Source organism: Hipposideros armiger, unplaced genomic scaffold (assembly GCF_001890085.2).
Source record: "Hipposideros armiger isolate ML-2016 unplaced genomic scaffold, ASM189008v1 scaffold_1559, whole genome shotgun sequence".
NCBI lineage: Eukaryota > Metazoa > Chordata > Mammalia > Chiroptera > Hipposideridae > Hipposideros > Hipposideros armiger.
Window position 1 is genome coordinate 43,419 of NW_017732909.1, and position 21,781 is coordinate 65,199.

Genomic DNA, 21,781 nt, shown 5'->3' on the forward strand with positions numbered 1-21,781 from the left:
GTAGTATTAAAGCATCTAAGACCTACACTCTCATTACATTTGAATTTTCCATGTTCGCAGTTCCATCTATTTATACCAAGGAAGACTCCCTTTGGTCATGGCTTACAAACCCGATTACTAGTTTGTCTTGGTTGTTAAGCTTGACCCAGTGTTTCATAAGCTAAATAACCAGGTAGGTATCATTCTTGGTTGGCCTAAGAAGAGCTTTGCTGCTGGGTGGCATAATTGTATCTGGCTGTTGGTATTAATGGCATGACTGGTAGGTTAGTGTCCTCTAGGGCAAAGGAGTATTCTTATAAGAAAGTGCCAACTCTTGTTCCTTAATTTTATTACTATTCAGTGAAGGACTATATGTGCACGCTTTGGCTTTTGGATAATAAAACTTTGTGACATTAGAAAGTGCAGAACTTGAAGGAGAAGCTCCCCAAAATAGCACTACATTTTATGTTTTGACTGTGAGTTCCAAAAAATTGATAGCATGTGGTTAACATTTGACAATACATTTCAAAAGACACACACACCACACCTGAGGGCCCTTCCTCTTGTTTTCAGAGCATAAATTGATCAGGTCTTTGTATGGGGCAGTGTTTTCTGTTAAGATGTTGGATTACGATTGGGAGTGCTATGGCTTCAATGTGACATTGGATATCTGGAAATTGATTCTGATTCTGATGAAGAGTCAGTAACACCAATCTTAGAAAGAAATAGAATAAAACACTCTTGCAACTCAACACCAAAAAAACAAGCAACCCAATTAAAAAATGGGCAGAGAATATGCAGAGACATTTCTCTAACGAGGACATACAGATGGTCAACAGGCATATGAAAAAATGTTCAACCTCACTAATCATTAGTGAAATGCAAATAAAAACCACAATGAGATACCACCTCACCCCAGTCAGAATGGCTATCATCAATAAATGAACAAACAACAAGTGCTGGCGAGGCTGTGGGGAAAAGGGAACCCTGCTGTACTGTTGGTGGGATTGCAGATTGGTGCAGCCACTATGGAAATCAGTATGGAGGTATCTCAAAAAACTGGAAATGGGACTACCTTATGACCCAGCAGTATTTATTCAGAAAAACCCAAGACACTAATTTGAAAAAATATATGCACCCCTATGTTCATTGCAGCGCTATTTACAATAGCCAGGAATTGGAAACAATTGAAATGCCCATCACTAGATGACTGGATTAAGAAACTGTAGTACATGTACACAATGGAGTATAAAGAAGAAGGAAATCATACCATTTGCAACGATATGAATGGACCTAGAGAACATTATGCTAAGTGAAATAAGTCAGAGAAAGACAAATACCATATGATCTCACTTATATGTGGAATCTAAAGAACTGAATAAATGAGTAATGTAAACAGAAATAGCCTCAGAGACACAGAGGAAAAACTGATGATTGCTAGACGGGATGAGGGTGGGGATGAGGGCGAAGGGGAAGGGACGAGACATCATAAACTGGTAACTACAATATTGCCTCAGGGATAGAAAAGACAGTTTGGGGAATATAATGAATAATATTGTAAATATTTTTTAGGGGACCAGACAGTCTCATGTCTTGTTAGGGAGACCACTTCATAGACAGTGTAGAGGCCTGACCACTGCACTGTATATCTGAAGGTACCATTGAATAATATTGTATGTCAACTATAATTTAATACATATATAGTCATGGGATGTGGAATATAGTGTGGGAATGGAGTCAATGAAATTGTAATATATATGTATGCTATTGGGGGGGTAGTGGATCAGGGGAGGGGGATTGTCACTTTGTGAGGGGTGAAAAGGATAACTATTGCATTGTTTTGTACACCTGAAAATAATAATAAAAAATAATAATAAATACCAATAAAAAATAAAAGAAAGAAAGAGAAAGCTTCAAGGGCTGAATCTTGGCTTAGTGGCTCTAAGACACGCAGAGAAGAAGGAGTGGGTTCAAGGCCTGGGTCATAGGACGCCATCGCAGGACTTTCTCGGCTCCAGCAGGTTTCTGCTGTGGTGGAAGGAGAGAAGAAGCCCAGTGTTTGGATGGACTTTGGAGGCAGAGATGAGAGGACTTATTTACACATGAGTGGTGGTGATTTTCCAACAGGTGTTCATGTTTACAGGGGGAGCAAGACAGTAGAGGTGAGGGAGGAATGGATTTGCTAATGAGGGTAACCAAAGTCATGGCAAGAAGAAAATTCTGAGAGGTCCTAAATTAAATTATATCAGGCTAGTGGTTGGAAGGAAGAGACAAGAAAGGGTTAATCAGTTAACAACCACAGGGCCAAACAAAAGACTTCTTACATTCCTGAGTACATGTTGAAACTTTGAATTGATTTCTAGGTGGCTATTTCCTAGATTATCTAAAAAAAATGGCCAGGCTCCACTGACCCCCAGGAGCCTCTGCTTCTTGCCCACCACCAACCCAGAGCAGCAGACACTTCTTGCTTACAGACGATGCATCTAACCCAGAATCACCCCACTTCACCTTATTCTGCCCTCTTATCTGTAGCCAATGTTAATTCTTTCAAAACAACTTACATCTTTCTTCCCCCCATGTGATGTATAAAAGAGCCTGTCAGCTCCAGGATGGCAGACATGTTGCCTTCTCCACAGAGCGCTGCTGCTGGTGGTTTCGGCTGTAGGCCCCAGGACCTGGTCCTTTTTCTGGCGAGCAATGGTCTATAAACCCTTTTAAAAAGTCTTTCCGGGGTAGGCCGAGTGGCACGTTAGTTAAGAGTTTGCTTGGGACGCCAGCTCTGAGCAGCAGGCCCAGGTTTGGATCCCACATGCAGGCCAGTGACGCTGTGCCCTCTACAGCTAAGATAGTGAACAACAGCTTGACCTGGAGCTGGGCTGCCGTGAGTCGCCAGCGACGGTGTAGGCTGCAGTAGGGCTGGCCGGCAGCGGGCGTGAGCTTTCACGAGCTGCTGTGAGCCACTGTGAGCGGCTGTCCAATGGCCGGTGAGCTACTGCCTCACCTGGGGAAGAACACAATGATAATACCAACATGGGCCAGTGAAGCGACGTCCTCCACAACTAGACTGAAGAACAAAAGAACAACTTGTCTGTTCCCCTCCCCTAACTCCCCAATAAAATCTTTAAGAAAAAAAAAAAAGTCCACAATAGAAGTTAAGTTTTGTTTTGTTGTTTACAATTATTTCACCTGAAACCCACCTACATATTTTTTTTCACATGACAGTATGAAACATGTTAGTGAAGACTATTAAGGGAGATTTGCTAGGGCAGTGTGGACAGGCTGCACTCCCTTTGTGCTGGAGTTTGTGCTCTTCTGTAAGTTTTCTCATGTGTATGTGAGTCTTAGCATTTAAAAAACATTATTAATTGTTAGTACCATATCTGTAATCAATATGTATGTATACAGAAACATCGTTCTTGGTTTTGGTTTCTCTGCACACTGATACATACATTACAGAGGACACCCTGAGGCAGGAGCCACACATCCCTTATAACAAGGTCCTGTGCTGTCAAGCTGCCTCTCCTGGTGTGAAGCTAGATGCCTGTGGCTAAGAAAGCACACTTCTGTCCTGTGGCAGGAGCTGTGGTGTGTTTCTTCCAGGCGCCCTAAATGCTGACGACTTGGGGCAGCCTGATGGCACACAGAGAACATTGGGATTGAAATTCACAGCCCAGGGGCCTAATTCTGGCCATGCTGCATAATAGCTGTTCTACCTCTAGAGAACTGTGTTACCTGACTAGACGTTGGTTTTGCATTTAGAAGTTAAGAGGTTAGTGCTAGAACACCACTCAGGTCCCTTCTCACTCTCACATGGTAGTGTCTAGGGTTCCTATGACACATCCTGTGAGTTACTGGCGTGCTTCGTTGCCCCAGCTGGGAGGTTGCACTGGAGTACTTTGACTGCTTGGAGGTTAGGGGAAGGGTTTAGGAGGTGAGCAGCTTCCTAAAAGCAAGCCTTTGAGGGTAGCAGGTTTGTAGCCTGGTGAATGGTGCTGAGGAGATGTAAACTGCCTTGCAACAAGGAAAATGTAGGCAATGGTGACTAATCCAGCACAAAGGAGAGGTTGTCTCATCCCTCTGAAATGTCTGCAGTTTCTTAAAGCTGGCAGCTTTTTGCACAGTAACAGAGTCAAGCATGCGTCGTGTGTTGGCATGGGAGGCGGTAACATGATGGTGTTCTGCAGACCCATTGATCCCTCTCTTTACTTTCTCCCAGGGCTTTCCAGGAAACACAAACGCAGATAGTGTGGTCCACTACAGACTCCAGCCTCCCTTTGAAGCCCGGTTCCTGCGCTTCCTCCCCTTAGGCTGGAATCCGAAGGGCAGGATTGGGATGCGGGTTGAAGTGTACGGATGTGTATACAGTAAGTGGCATTTGCTCCCCGACTGACATCAGTGGCCCAGTGACGTGTTCTAAGCACCACAGTGGATACTGAACTTGACTTGTTCAGCCTTTTAAATATCCATGCACATAGAATGGGGTTTTTATTGGAAAGCCTTGATAACACTGTCTTTAGTTATTTTATAGTTGAATTCAGAGGTAGATCTGAACTGAGCCTTAAAATCTTAGATTCCTAGAGTTAGCAGAGGACTTTATAGTAGGCACTTCATAAAATTAATGGAGTTCGAATCAACAACATCATTTCAGTGACTGATGGTGCTGTTTCCTGACACCAACATGACCCTCATGTGGATAACTGCAGTACCCTTACATTCCCTGTACCCCACAGTGACTCAGTTCTCACTCCACTTTCTTCACTTACATCCCTGTGCAACCTTCTTGTGACTATCTTGTAGTATGTCTTCCCTCTTCTCTCCAACGATAATAAAAGTAGCAAAACTGGCAGCCAGTGTGAGCAGAAACACAGGCATAGAAGCATTCAATGAAGTATAATATATGGGTGGACCAACTCTACAGGTATCATTTGAAAGAGCCAGAATGTACTGGTATCTGTTAAATTAGGACAAAAGGAAAAATTAATTTTTAAAATATTCTTCTAGAAAACTGGAGAATACCCTAAACAGTAAGTTGGGTGGGGACATCTTATGAGGCTCTGGGTTTGGTCACACCTCACTCTGTACCTGGTCAGGGTGTGAGCTTTGCAGAGAAATGTCATAAAATCTACCATATACAGAATATTTAATGTATCAGGTTTTATCTACTATAGATATTTTCTCATTCAACTTCCAAACTAGCCAAGTGAATATGGTATAATAGTAACCATTGCTTTGGAGGAGGAAGAAATTGACCCTTAGAGAAACTGAGGTGTTTGCTGGAGCTGTTACCTCTTGGATATAGGATATAAAAATGAATCTATCTTTTTTCCAAATTTGGTTCTCGTAACTAGTAATTCAGGCATTCACTTTTTATTCCCTCACTTGTCATATAAGAATTTATTGGACACTTGCTATTTGCAAAAATCTATGTTCAGTATTGGATGCAGGGATGCTTCTAAAATTATTCATTTTTTGTGGTCAAGATTTTATAGGAAGTTATAAAACTCTACAGAACAAATGTAAAATATTGTGACATGAAAATGGGGCTTGGGGAGTAGAGCGGTTAGTCAGTTAGGTTGGAAAAGGAACCTCTCTAGCAGTCAGATTTCAAAATGAAGGACATGGGTTGTGAGAAAGGAGGTAGGGTGAGTGCTTCTAGGAGAACTTACATAAATTGTGGGAGCAGGGACTTAGGGCTCTGTTAGTGCAGGGGTGGGGGTGTGAGCATTGTGGGGTGCAGTGAGTTGTTGAATAGCAATGATACCATGTGCACTTTGCTAACCCCACAGACAATGAGTAGTTCCGAAGGTGAGGCTCACTAAAGCAGCCCCATCCCAGACCGCAGGGCCTTTCCAGCTTTGGTCACACTCTCCCAATGACACATGCCACATCACTTTTGTTTCTAACCCTGCCTCTGCTTTCTAGTGTTTATATTTCCACGGAACACTTAGCATAGATGGTGTTTCATTCCCATCAACCTTTCTCCTCCTTCCCATTGGCCACTTCCTTCCATCCTTTTGTTCCTGGATGTGCTTGCTGCTGCAACAGTGAGGATGCCTGACACAGAGTTGCTCTTTGATCCCATGAAATTAGCTCCTCCTTTTCCCATTACTCTGGAAACAACTTCAAGTTTTCCGACTTCAAAGCCAGATATGCTCTTTGATGGGGATTTGCCATAAGCTTGATGTTCTTCTTGAGGAGATACTTCGCCAGTTCCTTGGGTTAGAAGTCGGTACTAGGAAGATCAAAGCTGCGCATCTGGTCCCCAGAAGGACCAATTGCTGTGCAGCTGTCAGGGGACCTACGTGCATGCATCTTATCTTCAGCAAATGTGAGCTATTGTGCACCAGGAGCTCTTAGCATAAGAATGCAGACAGACAATAATCACCACTACTTGTAAAACAACACAAAGTATGTCCCTTATTAAGAGTGGCTCTGATTGTCTTCATTTTTATTATTAATAAGAATCATTATTCAAGCATAGCACTTTGTATTTTTGTTTTTGACAGTAATTTAATGATATGGTTTAAAGCCAAAAGTGATAATTACTTTTGTTTTTAATTTGTATTTCCACTGCTCTGTTATATTGAGAAAATGCCCAAATTGCTTATCATGGCATATTTCTCTTAGATGCGACCTCTGGTGTTTTTGGGTTTTTTTTTAAGATTTTATTGGGGAGTTGGGGGAGGGGAACAGCGTTGGGGAATCGGAGAAGGGGAACAGACAAGATACTATCCTTTTGTTCTTCAGTCTAGCTGTGGAGGACATCGCTTCACTGGCCCATGTTGGTATTATCATTGTGCTCTTCCCCGGGTGAGGCAGTAGCTCACTGGCCATTGGACAGCCACTCACGGCAGCTCATGGCAGCTCATATCTGCTGCCTATGCTGTTGCTGGCTACTCACAGCAGCCCAGCTCCAGGTCAAGTTGTTGTTCACAATCTTAGCAGTAGAGGGCGCAGCATCACTGGCCCATGTGGAATCCGAACCGGGGCCCTACTGCTCAGAGCTGGCGTCCCAAGCCAATTCCTAACCAACACGCCACTTGGGCGGCCCATGACCTCTTTTCAGTTTTCTTTCTTAGTACTCATTTACAATGATAATCACTCTTCCTTTGAACATTGTGCATTTTCATAGCTTCCTGGCTTGGCATATCCATCTTTCTACCTGAAAGGCCCTCTCTCCATTTCTAGAGTATGGGGGTGAACTACGTTGGAGTCTTCTTATGGTCCCTCTGACCTGCACACAGAGGCAAAGGGTCCCCCAGAAGGTTCTCTGTGGTCCCGCTCTTCTCCACTTTCTCTCACCCCCTTCATCCAATGTCAGAATTCCCTGCAGACTTGTTCTAGGCCTTGTATTTCACTCTACAAAAGGTCTCTCTTTGGGTTTTCTTCCACTTTCTTTTCAATAACATTTACATACTGTCTGATCAATTTCAAACTGATCCTTGAGGCAGGTCTCTGAGGCCTCAGACACCCAACACTCTCCGCAGATCCACCTTTGTTTCTGTGAGGAGGTTGTTCACCTTTTGAGTCTCTTCTGAACTTTCCTTTTTGTCATCCACTCTGACTCTCCGTGTTCATGTTCAGTGCCATTCTCAGGTGTCCTCCTGACAGCTTGTACTCTTCCCATCATATTGTTCTGTACTAGCTCTGCTATTGTAATGTAATTTTATCTTTTAAAAAAATAATTTTATTTTTAAGATTTTTATTAAAATAAAGCTAACATACAATAATATATTAGTTTCAGGTGTACGTCATAGTTATTCACAGTATCCACCTGGCATTATACATAGGTATTATGATATTATGGATTATATTCCCTGTACTTTACATCCCCATGACTATTTTGTAGCTACCAATTTGTATTTCTTAATCCCTTTACTTTTTTCACCCTTGCCCCCCAACCCCCTGCCATCTATTACCCCAATAAATCTGGTACCCATCTGACACTATACATAGTTATTACAATATTATTGACTATATTCCTTGTGCTATACCCTACATTTCTGTGACTACTGTGTAACAACCAATTTGTACTTGTCATCTCTTCCCGTTTTTCATCCTCCACCCCAACCCCCTTCCATCTGGCAAGCATCAAAATGTTCTCTGTATCTATGAGTTTGTTTCTGTTGCATTTGTTTGTTTATCGTATTCTCTAGATGCCACATATAAATGAAATCATATCACATTTATTTTTCACTGTCTGACTTACTACATTCAGCACAATACCCTCCTAGGTTCATCCATGTTGTCACAGATGGCAATATTTCATATCAAAGTATAAATAGAAGATAGATTTTGATCTAAGGATAAAAATGATAAATGTCTCTAAATTTAGCCTTATGGTTTTTATAATATCTGACTTTAAGTAGAATAATATTGTTAAAATAATATTAACTCTGAAGTCATGTGAAACAGAATAGTCTCTTATATTTTGGATGTAAGCCTTTGTTTAATGCTATTTTAATTTATTTAATTTATATTGAAGTTAGTACATAATTACTGATTTATTTTTAACCTAAATTAAAGTTATGAACAAACTTTTGCATCTAAGTAAGGCTTTTGCTAAAGGTAAATATTGAAAGACATATTCATACACAACTAATAAAGTACAGCAGAACAAGCAAAGTTGGATTATATTATAATAATTAAATTAATTTAAAGGCATAAAAATAACTTCTATGCATTTAAAATATTATTTTCAAATGTTATAATTTGTTACCAGAATTTGAAGCCTGAAATGATCTGTAATGTCTGAAAAACCTGAGTTGGACAATAGGATCAATTATAAATAAAACAGAAGTGATGTGTTGTGTTATCAGTAACATTATTCACTCAAAAGTATATAAAACTTAATGATTCCTAAATTGCTTTCCTGACCTGGCTTACCTAACCACCCCTAAACCCAGTCTTCCTCTAGTATTCCTAATAGTTGGTTAATGATTCTGTCACTCACCAGAAACTTACACTAGAAACATGGGAGTCACCCTTGAAACATCTGTGTCCCTACACATCCAGTGAATACCAAATTTTGCATATGCTCTCTCCAAATCATACCCTAAATTATTTTAATTATCTCTATTTCAGCTCATCCACATAATGCAAACAGAGTCACCAAGAAAGCCTCTTCTGTTTTGCACAGTTTACCTGGTTTGAAATGCTTCTTCCCTATTTTTTCACCTGTCTGTCTTCATCCCATCATTCAGATCTCCACTTCAATGTCTCTTCCTCAGAGATGCATTCTCTGACTTCTCGTCTAAATTTGCTTCCTCCCTGTTAAGTGGCTAGCTGGTCGGCCTGTCAGTGGTTTGCCCTAACCAGTATTGAAATCTCAGGCTGGCTTCGAAGCTGGCTTTCCCTTGCTGCCTGTCATTGAGATAGCTACTGTTGACAGTGCCTTTTGGATGGGCTTTTCAGTGTGCTCTGCTCCCCAGCCCTCATTGAGGTTTGGTGCCATGGGCTGGAGGTGGAAGTGTTGAGACTGAAGTAACCTCTGGCTCAAGATATTTAGGTTAAAATGTGTATATAGTCACCATGTAAATTCTGGTGTTCTTCATTCCTTTGTATTGATCCATATTTCCATGTATCATTTTTCTTCTGCCTGAGAGACTTCTTTTGTCATTTCTTGTAGTATGAATCTACTGATGAGAAATTCAGCTTTTGTACAAGGTCAGACAATTAAGTTCATGAACTTGTTGCACTGATGTTGCTAACTAACCTTTTTTGATATCAGAGGGATTATTCATCATGAATTTGTACCAACTGGACAAACAGTTAACCAAGTTTATTATTTGGAGGTGCTGAAAAGGCTGTGTGAAAAAGTTAGATGACCTGAACTTTTTGCCAACAATTCATGGCTCTTGCATCACAACAATGCACCAGCTCACACACGGCACTGTCTGTAAGGAAGTTTTTAGCAAGTAAACAAACAACTGTATTGAAACACCCTCCCTACTCACTTGATCTGGCCCCCACTGACTTCTTCCTTTACCTGAAGATAAAGGAAATGTTGAAAGGAAGACATTTTGATGACATTCAGGACATCAAGGGTAATACTACAGCTCTGATGGCCATTCCAGAAAAAGAGTTCCTAAATTGCTTTGAAGGGTGGACTGGGCGCTGGCATTGGTGCATAGCTTCCCAAGGGGAGTACTTCAAAGATGACTGTAGTGATATTCAGCAAAGAGGTATATAGCACTGTGTAGGATGAGTTTGCGAACTTAATTGTCCAACATTATATGCCTGAAAAATGTTATTTCACCTTCATTTTTGAAAGTTATTTTCACTCAGTATGGAATTCTAGAGTGAAATTTTTTCATTGACTATTTTCAAAATCTTGTTCTGCTGTTTCCCAACTTGCATCTTCTATAGTGAGAAATCTGCCACCATCTGTATCTGTTTCTCTGAGTGTATCTTGCCTTTTTTTTCTTTTTTTATCTAGCTGCTTTTAAGATTTTAGGGAATTTGAATCTGATATGCTTTGGTTTTGTTTTCTTCTCTTTCTTGTGTTTAAAGTTCCCTGGGCTATTTGAATTGGTGGGTTTATGGTTTTCATCAGATTTGGAAAGTTTTAGCCATTTTTTTTCCAAATATTTTTTCTAACCACCTTCCCCTTCTCCTTAAGGGACTCAATTTTATATATTAAATAAAACATATATTACATTGTTTGATTTTGTCTGGGTGATAAGAACGGGCACTAAGTGCATGTTAGCACTATTTCCTATTCACCCTTTCAGATGGTGCTTCTCTCAGTTTTGATGAGTTTCTTCATTTGCGTTCAATGATCAACACTTTGCTGCATGCTCAAGCGGGGTGTGTTCCAGATCACTGGTGCTGTCTATTCTCCTCTTGTACTCTGTCTATGGACTCCAGATGCCTTGTTTTTACCAGCCTCATTACTCTGTCTCCTCTACTCAGGGAGTTTGCTGGGCTCTGCCTCAGTTCCTTCTTTCTGCTCGAGGACCTGGAAACTCTCTCATGGCAGTGTGCTAGGCAGCCACAGGTCTCATCTTTGTTGTGTTGCATCTCTCAGGCATCACTGTCTTTTCTTGTTGGATCAATTCTTGTTGCACCTCCTTTTCTTTGCCTAATGCTCTACCAATACGAATGTAACGAACACCCACTGAGGACATACCATGTTTTAGGCACTGCTGTACACACCGCAGTGTACAGTATTAAGTGGTTTAATACTCATATCAGTGCTGCTCAGGAGAGACTCCTTTATCCTTTACCAATGAGGAAACTGACGCACAGAGAGATTGAGTAGGTTTTCCACAATGGAACCAAGATTCAAACTCTCACAAGACAACTCCACAGTCCTTTCTCTGAGCTACTACTCTATGTTGTGAGGCTCTGTTTGTGGGTCTAGGTTCAGAGACTGTAAATATATCAGCACAAATGTAGTCTCACTACTGGTAGATGGATTCCTTTCCCTAAATGGCTAGTATGTTGTGGGGCCTTCTTTACTAATACTGTCAGTGATACAGTCATCAAAATATAACCTCAGTTAATAAAACTAATGATTATAAATTAAAATTACATCAAATTTGAAAAACACTTCCTAATTTCAGCTAAGTATTACATTTCCTCCTACTCTTCTGGAATGTACTTTCTGTGCTCTTACAACAGAGGAAGCGATTGCTTCCTATTTTAATGCATAATAAGTGACCTCTATTCCAAGTAACTCAATTATTTAAATAGTTGAATTACATACAAAAATATGTTCATGAAGGCTTTTTGTAAAAGGTAAATGTGGTACTAAGTGGTAGTTTAATGCATTATTTTGGTGTTTTCATTCAAATAAGTATTGTAGTGGGTTATTTGTATTAATTAGGGATGAATAAAGCTTTATGTGCTCTTTCAATTGTCCAACAGCCGAAACCTTACATTAAGGGACTGACAGAAACAAGGTCCCCTTAGCATTACTAGTGAGTGTTAAGACTTGAAGGTTGCTTTCTCTAGGTCATTCCATGATCAGTGGCATGAGGATCAGGGGAACCTCTGCTTAGTGGGGGACTTCCTGGGGTCCCTGTCCATACTCGAAGAGCTTGCTACTGCCGACTTATTGAGCTAAACACTTTCCATCCCAAATTTGATGTTTTTGTTTAATTTTACATTTTTAAAAAGTTATTGCCTTTACAGATCATGTCTGAGTATTTAGAACTTATTTTTTGTTGTTCTTTTTTTGTTGTTATTTAATGTTTACTGACTTGTCAATTTGTTTTCAAATATTCAGGTTGATATATGTACATTTGTAAGTAAGTGACATTTTATAAAATGGATTCTCTTTGCTGAGGTCTATAATTGAGTTTCCAGCCTAAATATTCCCATTACAAATCATCTGTTCTGGTAATGTTTATTCTTATTTATTATGTGGGTTTAACTGAAGGGTTTCTTGATTAACAACGTGGTTCATTTTTTGAACCATGGTCAGCCACTTTCTGATGCCTATTTGTAAATTTTAGGTAAAGGGTATTGTGTGATTAGTATGGTACCTAGATTGCTTTAATTCTTTGCATTCCTACTTTCCAGACACTTTTACCAGAGAAGAGCTTTTCCATCTTCTACTTCTTCTATCCTGAGTTGAAGCTGTTTCCTTGTCACTGTAGTTTCCTTAGCAACCCACATAAGACTCTAGGATGCTCTTGGTGCAAGGCATTCTTTCATGATAGTGGAATTGAGAAAGTGAGGGAGCACTGTCAGCTCCTGGAGGGTCAGCCCATGTCTGTGCTGTCTGTTCTGTTCCAGCATCCAGCACAATGTGTGACACATAGTAGGTGCTACATTAGTATCAAATGAAAATGGAGCTATACTTGTGGAATGAAAGGAAATTAGGTCAAGGGGGGAGGAAATGGGGGAAAATGGCCTTTTAATAACAAAACTGTATTATGCCAAAGCAAAATTCTTTCCAAAACAACATTTGAAGCTACGGAAGACTGTTTATATAAAAACCAATCTTTTATATTATACACAGAACTATAAAACCAGGAACCAAAATATTGACCTAGACTTCACCTTATAAAATATGTATTGTAGAATAGCCACATATGAAATGTATTGAATTATGCAATAGGCAGGTCAGCAGAAATAATCAAATTTTGATTTCCTATATAAAATAAGGGTTTTGATTTTTAAATCAAAGAAGGATTGCAAAATGTCTGGTTGTGAGCTGGTTCTTATCACGGCCACCACTGCACAATAGAACTAGGCATAGTAATCATGGCTGGTGACTCTGCAGAGTGGGGGCTGGCACAGAGTTTCTCTAAAGGGCCAGCCAGCCGGTATCTACTGTATTTCCCCATGTATAAGACGCACCCGTTTTGAAAAATTTGGGGTCTAAAATCTGGGTGTGTCTTATACACTGGTTGTAGTTCTTTTTTTTTTACTTGCATTTCCCACTTTTTTGCTCTTGTGTTTGCGCTCATTGTTTCGCACTTGTTACCGGTATATTAGGTTACGTTTTGCCACGTTCTGCCCAGAAATGGCTCAGAAAAGATTTTTGTACAGTGCTAAATTCAAGTTAAAAGGGATCCAGTTTGCAAAAGTGAATGAAAATCGTGCTGCTGAACGTAAGTTTGGTCCTCTTCCAACTGAGAAAACAATCTGAGACTGGTTATGGTTGGGAGTTTTTACAGTGATGAGGAGTTGTATGAATTTTATGATGAATAAAACTTGAGTTCAATAACTTTATGTAATACTTTTTTTTTCAAATTTCGGGCCCCAAAATTAAGGTGCGTCTTATACATGGGGACATACGGCAAGTCTTTTGGGGACTTATACTCTGCCACCTAGTTTTTGTTTTATGCTTGTTTTTTGAGAAACCTTAAAAATTAGCTTGTGGGGCTATATTATAACAGACTGCAGTGACATGGATAATTTCAGATGAAGAGAAGCAGTACCCCAACATTTCAGACTTCTAAAAACAATTCCTGAGTTTTATCTATTTTTATTAACCTCGAATTTGAGCTTAAGTTTATTATCATTTAAGATTTTAGTTAGACTACCAGGATGATTGCAAAATACATTATTTCTAAGTGGTTTTGTTTTACTCAGTTGGCTACATATCTATATTATAATTCAGTCACCTTATAGGCTTTAAAAAAATCTGTCAAAGTGCATGTTGAATTTCCGTCCCAAGATATAATTTGATGATTAACATGTGGCTAATTGTTCTGGGTTCATATGAGTGTTAGTGATCACATTAGAGAGAAGGTCAAAACATTAGGGCGAAGAGTTTTAAGGCCATTATTTTGTGTTTCTATCACCCAATAAATTTTTTCACTACTCCATTTTGCCTGAGGGGAATTTTCCAGGAAATGGAATTTAAGGTCTTTAGAGCAGTGGTTCTCAAAATATGGTCACCAGATAAGCAGGATCAAAATCATTAGGGAACTCATTAGAAATGTATATTTTCAGATCCCACCCCAGACCTGCTGAGTTAGAAACTCTGGAATGGGGCCCAAATCTGTGTTTAACATACAATCCAGGAGGTTCTGCTATCTAGAGGATCAATATTACTATTACACAACGATAGCGGCAACAAGGAAAATGAGGACAAAAATCTTTCCATCAAAATAATCCTGGCAAAATCATTTATGGAACAAAAATGTTCTAATAGATAGCACAAAAATAAGCCTTAATTATTATCATTGTCTTTTAGTGACTGACAGAGATAAACTACACTGTGAAAATATGAAAGCATTTAAATTCTTCATTATCAAGCTTTCATTAGTTTGTTGTCATCTAATATGCTAAAGACATTTGAATTTGACAGTAATGTTTTTATCAGCCACATTTATTTAACTATGCAATGAAGAATAATTGTTTAGTTCACATGTGTTTAGATATAATACGGAGCTTATATATTTTCCATTATGTATGTGAATCAAACTTTCAAACTTTTAAAAGGTATCTACATAAAATGGATAATTCCTTTGAGCTTTGAACATAAAGAGTTTCCTGTAAATATTTTGATTAATCTGAATGAAATGCAGGTCCAAGTATACATTAGCCACAACTTTTTGTGTCATTAAATAAAGTAAACAACATCATATCATTGGCCTAAAAGACACCAGCTTCAGATGTTATTGGATTTTTCTTGCACCTTCATTTATTACACAAATGTATTTTTAAGAGACAATTATGTATTTTCTTTTTATTTGTGAAATATGAAAAATGTAAGAGATTTTTCTGGGCAATATGAATTCCTTTGTATATCTCTTGTCTGTCTTCAGTTGGTTTGACTGATGTTCTTTTTATATTAATAATAAAATATAACTTTTTCATATAAACTGAATGCAAGTGACCTTGATAGTTGGAAAATCAGACACTGTCAGAATTTGAGACAAAATGGCAGCATCGTAGTGTTGATGTGCTGCAGTGGAATCACCTTCACCATGCTCTTAAAGCACATAACAGAACAGATGTGCCCTTTTGTGCTGTTATGGAGCCAACATGTTGAGAAAAATACATTCCAGTTTACTGGAGACCCTTTACTATGAGTTTAAAGTGGTATTTAGTAAATCTAGTATGTGTATGTGAGTCTTATGACCAGAAAAAGTACACTAAAGTGACTGCTTATGTGAGAATGGTTAAAAGCCAAAACCACTGGTTCACAAACAATTAAGCCATTTACATTGAGTGACACTGATATTTTACCTCCTACTAGAGTGTGAGACCTATTATAACCTTTCAAAAAATAAATCCAGTAATGTTGAATGATTATAAAATATGCATGGAGATTTCATTCAGGTGAGAATGACTTTAACTTCCCTCCTGATCCTCCTGTTTTACAGGATGAGAGTAGGCCAATACAAAGATGGGAGCAATTGGAATTACCCAACAGAAATATTTCTAGATGATACATTTTGGGGAAAATGTCAGAAAAGACAAAGAGTGAAGTTTATGTATATCAATTTCCAGTGTCAAGAGAAAATCAGCAGTAGCGTTTATTTTCCCCTCTGTTAAACAAACCAGAGCTGTACTATGTACGCATACTCCCATGTGTGTGTTGACTTACACATTTTGGTGTGCTAATATAATATACTTAGATTATTTTTTAATGTCTTTCACTGTAGGATCTGAGATGGTTAATTTTGATGGAAAAAGTTCCTTGCTGTACACATTTAATCAGGACACCATGAATCCAACAAAAGATGTTTTTTCTTTGAAATTTAAAACCAGGCAGAATGGCGGGATTCTACTCCACAGAGAAGGACAAAATGGCAAACACATCACCCTGAAGTTAGTTAAAGGAAAACTCATCTTATTACTTAATTCAGGTAAAAACTACAAGGTGGTATTTTTAAAAATATGGCTATTTAGTTGTAAGTTTCTATGTATACTTATTTTTTTCACAGTTAAGTAGTTAATTTATCCTGAAACCAGAACACTTTTGAATGGAGTAAGAATAGTAAGACCCTATAAATAATTACTCTGGAGCAATAGGTGTGAACCAACAGAATCGTGGTCCCCAACAGTGCAGCTGTGCTAAGAGCAGTGTGTATATACCTTGAATTTGCTTTTATGTGAAAAGTTTTATAGCTTGATAATTGTCTGTAGGTTCTCAGTAAATAACCTGATCATATCCTAAAGACAAGGGTGGATCATTGTAAGTTTTTGAGGTAGTACTATTAATGAGGTCCTGGGAAGAAAGTATCTTTAAGGAAAATGAAAAATCAGTAATCAATAATAATAAAAGAAAATAAGATAGAAGAAATTACTCATGATCAAAAGAAGATTGTGTTTCAGATTGAGATAAAACCAGCTGACCAGTTATTGGGATAAAAGGATGTGAGGGAAGAATTGGTGTGAGAGCTAGAAATCATAGCATTGAACAGGGTGACTTCTTTTTCCCCTCTCCTTAGGCAGTGCTAACTCACCCTCCCCTGACGCCAGTGTGACCCTCACCTTGGGCAGCTTGCTGGACGACCAGCATTGGCATCATGTCCTCATTGAAATCCTGAACACGCATGTCAGCTTCACCGTGGACAGGCACACTCATCATTTCCAGGCAAAGGGAGAGTCCAGCTACTTGGATCTTGATTATGAGGTGTGAAAATTACTTTTTATGTTTTACAGGTTTTATCATTTAAATGCAATATAACCTTCTAGAGAAAAATACTACCACATAGAGAGGTAACTGCTTCCTAGTAATTCAGAAATCTGGTGAAATATTCCCTATGGGTGATGATCGCACAGCGGGACATGCATGCATGTGCTATTGAGATGTTTTATCCCTTATAGATATTAACCTTCACGTGAGGTAAGTAGTCATTAAATTCAGGAAATCTGTACATGAAGAGCTATCAACAAAACAAGTAGCATTTTAAAATGTATTTGTTTGGACAGTTCTGCATTACGTCTGGTGTTTGTCTATGAACAGTTACCTTGGAGATTTTTTTGTGTTTTAGGGCAATCCTAAACAGAATTGGTGACCTAGGATAACTTGGAAAAGTAATAAGCTTATAAAGCCAAATGCACATAACTCAAAATACTGTTTCTTGGGGATGTTAAAGGCCTAACGATATTTGTTTGCAGCATGTTGCGCATATAGGTCTGACAATTAAGTTCGTGAACTTGTTGCAACAATGTTGCTAACCTTTTTTTATATCAGAGGGATTATTCATTATGAAATTGTAACAACTGGACAAACAGTTAACCAAGTTTACTATTTGGAAGTGCTGAAAAGGCTGCTTGTAAAAGTTAGACGATCTGAGCTTTTCGCCAATAATTCATTGCTCTTGCATCACAATGCACCAGCTCACATGACACTGTCTGTGAGGGAGTTTTTAGCCAGTAAACAAATAATTTTTTTGAACACCCTCCCTAATCACCTGATCTGGTCCCCAATGACTTCTTTCTTTACCTAAAGATAAAGGAAATATTGAAAGGAAGACATTTTGATGACATTCAGGACATCAAGGGTAATACAATGTCAGCTCTGATGGCCATTCCAGAAAGAGTTCCCAAATTGCTTTGGAGGGTGAACTAGGTGCTGTCATCGGTGCATAACTTCCCAAGGGGAGTATTTCAAAGGTGACAATAGTGATATTCAGCAATGATGTATGTAGCACTTTTTCTAGGAGGTCCGCGAACTTAATTGTCATACCTCATATACCTAACCTACACTGACATACAGCATTTTTCTGCCACTTCTGCTCAGCACATCTGTGAGAACAAACCGCATGATTTCAGCATTCATTTTGGTATAAGTGGCCTCAGCAGAGGAGACCAGCTGGCGAGCCTCGTCTTGAATGAGCTTGTCGGTTGCTTTATTATTCTAACCTATCAGAGTCATGACAAACGTCAGGACCCTAATCTGGGTGCTAGAAAGGTTTAGAAAGTAGGATATCATCACAGTAGGCTACATTGTCTCACAGATCAAGAGTTACTATGGAAATAAAGATGTAATATTCCCCATCAACAAAGATGACAGAGCCATATGAGTAGCAAATTGTAAGGACATTTAACCTATTTATTTAAATACAATAAATAAAGCATTGATAAATCTGCATCTAAAACTTCCTTTGAAATGAACATGATAATGTAAAATAATGCCAAATAGATTTGAGCTAATCATCTATACTTGCTAATCAGAAATGTTTTAGGCAGATAATCATAAAATCATTAAACAGCATTATTTATGTCATTTTTTTTCTTTCTAAGATCAGCTTTGGAGGGATTCCTGGACATGGAAAATCAGTGGTGTTCCCACATAAAAATTTTCATGGCTGCTTTGAAAATCTCTGTTATAATGGAGTGGATATCATCGACTTGTCCAAGAAACACAAACCACAGATCCTCATCATGGTAAGAACATCTAAATGAGAGTTCAAGAGAAAAAAGAGCTGCAGTTTGTTTGATTGATTCAGTTGTAAAATATCTCTTCTAAAAGTGGGAAGGTACACATTGTATGTACTTTTTAGTTCGTGATTGATTTAACTTTTAAATATATATGGAAACAGATGCATAATTTTATGAACGTGTTGAAGTGTGATCACCTAAAGTCTTTTTAAGCCTTTGTCTTTCTTTTTGATTGATTTTCTCTTCCATCTTTCTGTTCTCTCCCCACTGGGCTCTCATGTTATTATACTAAGCTAGCATTTGCGCTTCCATGTTTCATCCATAATAACCAAATCCTCTATAGATTTGTAACCTCATACTCACACACATATTTATGAATCTATATGCCTCCACATTTGGCATTGTTTACAAAAATGGGATTGTTTTATATAAGCTTTCCTTCATGTTGATTTTCTGACACAGCAATACCTCATGGAAATTCTTTCCAGTTCTCAGGTATAGTTCCACGTGAGAATGGCTGTGTCATTTCCATTATGAAAGTGTGCCATTATTTCTCTAGTCATTTCCTACTCAAAGCATTTGCTTTACCTCTGCTTTTTACCACTACAAGCGACAATTGCACATGTGTTTTCAGATACTGAGGCTTTTATATTTATGGGATAAAGTTCCAGGAGTAGAATTTCTTGGTTAAAAGTTTTATACAGTTTTAAATTTTAATAAATGTTGTTGGATTGCTTTCCCAAAAGCTGTAACATGACATTTTCCACCAGCAGTGTGTAACAGAGCCCTCCTATCACATCTCAGCCTGCCATACATGGTGTACATTTCTAGACTCTTACCAGCTCAGTGGACATGAACTAATATCTCATGGTTACTTCATGTCTACGTGACTTCTGGTGAATTAAATAATCTTTTCATGTGTTTGTTGTACATTTGGATTTGCTTTCATGATAATTATTCATTCTTATTCTTTTGCCTATTTTAAAAAACTTTTTGTCAATTTATAACAGTTTTATATTTTAGAGATAACCCTTTGTCATTTGTGGTCCAAATATTCTTTCAGATTTATCAACTTTATATTAAATATAGACATCTTGAGTGTATAAGTGTTTTTATTTGTATGGGGTCAATCTGTCTATGTAATTTTTTATGGCTTTATAATAATCAGTCTTGCTTTGGAATGTCTCTAAAACCCTAGAATCTATATATGGTGTGGATTTCCTGTAAGAATTTTTAAATTGTATTTATTTATTTATTCTTAAATTTTAAAAAAATAAGCTTTTTATTGTCTGGAACTTATTCTTTATGTAATATATGATAAGGCTCAATTTTTTATATTCTGCTTTATTGATACTCATTTACTTCCACATTATTTAGTAACTAATCCAAACTTTTCCCCACACAGTTGAATCATAAGTGTCATTACATACTAACTGTACATATATTCTCAGATCTTTTTGTGGGTTAATTATTCTGTTCCACTGATGTGTCTATTCCTATACAAATAACACATGCCTTGATTACAGTGACTTTATACTATGCCTCGGTATCTGGTAAGTTAATGTATTTTGGAGAGGAAGGGCAACGACTAGGCATGTATTCTTTCATAAGAAATTTATGAAAATTTCCCAATCCCAGGGAAATATTCTTGTAGAGAACTGAATTGTAATTTCATTAAGTTCTTTTCATCCAAACACTATGATTAAAAATAAGTTTGCTTCTGGAGCAATAGAGATAATCCAGGCATAAAAAGTATTTTTTAAAACAGGGTTATATAAAAATTAAAACATGCCTGCTACACAAGTCAGACCTTTGGCTGGGTTACTGTCCTGGGAAATGCGGCCTGTTAGAGCTTCAGGGAGATGGCCAGCTTGCTTTACAGATGTCCAGCCTGGCCACATCCTTTTCTGCACACATGCAAAAGCACACCTCCCACCTAGAGTAAGATGTATCTGTCACCTGAGTGACACACTTATAATCACATTTACATAACCAAGGTGAGCTCTGGAAAGTTTTGGAGTAGGCGATACTCATGCCAACCTTCACAGTGGATGAAAACATCTACATCTGGAGGAAAGACAACGGTCTCATCCATTGTGTCTCACGCCCAGCACAGGCATGGCAAAGGTTTGCCTCAAGGTTCTATTGCAAATGCTGAGTAATGGAGAAAATGGAAATTCCCTACAACCCTCAGAAACAGGCTCACCCAGTTGGAACAGTCCTTTGGTTTCAGGGACCTATTTGGTAAACCTGGATTTAAGTTTGATGGGGAAGACAATGTTTAAAGTCTTTGTTTGCTAGGAAGTTGATAAAAAATATCTGTATATCCTGTAAAATCTGTTGTTAATGACGTAGAAGTGTCCCCACTGCAACTTCCTAAAGTCTCTTTTACTGTGTTCACAGGGAAACGTGTCCTTCTCGTGTTCATACCCTCAAACTGTCCCCGTGACTTTTCTGACCTCCAGGAGTTACTTGGCTCTGCCAGACATCTCTGGAAAGGACAAAGTGTCTGTCACTTTCCAATTCCGAACGTGGAACAGAGCAGGACTGTTGCTGACCAGTCAGTTTCAGCATGAATCAGGGGCTTTCACCCTTGTCCTTCATGATGGAAAGCTCAAACTGAGTGTCTTGCAGCCTGGACGTTCAGCAAGGGATGTCACAGCAGGTAATAATAGTAATCATAATGCTTTCTGAGAGAATTCATGGGCATTTGCCATGACTGTGCCATCGTTGCACGTAAACCTCTAAAATAAGTGAATCAGTAAGATATTAATAATCCGACTAGAAGGAATTAGATTCCTTTTTCCTTTGAAATAGGGAACTCCAGGCTATTGATGTGTTGTCAGTGTGACAGTTTAGATACATCAAAGCATAATTATCACAAAATTTAAAAAATAACCTGTTTGGGGCTGGCCGAGTGGTGCGATGGTTAAGAACTGGCTTGGGATGCCAGAGGGCCCCGGTTTGGATCCCACATATGAGGGCCAGTGACACTGCCCTC

At 38.5% G+C, this 21,781-nt stretch overlaps 1 protein-coding gene across 1 annotated transcript in view; it reads left to right on the forward strand.

Annotated features, from left to right (window-relative positions):
* Positions 1-4,195: 4,195 nt before the first annotated feature.
* Positions 4,196-21,781, forward strand: part of LOC109377795 (contactin-associated protein-like 3) — a gene marked incomplete at both ends in the record, with an annotated part of 61,736 nt that continues 44,150 nt past the window's right edge. The window contains 5 exons of the mRNA XM_019634257.1: positions 4,196-4,343; positions 16,053-16,256; positions 16,842-17,026; positions 18,643-18,786; positions 21,184-21,445. Coding sequence (XP_019489802.1) covers positions 4,196-4,343; positions 16,053-16,256; positions 16,842-17,026; positions 18,643-18,786; positions 21,184-21,445 — 943 coding nt within the window. The remainder of the gene's footprint in view (positions 4,344-16,052; positions 16,257-16,841; positions 17,027-18,642; positions 18,787-21,183; positions 21,446-21,781) is intronic.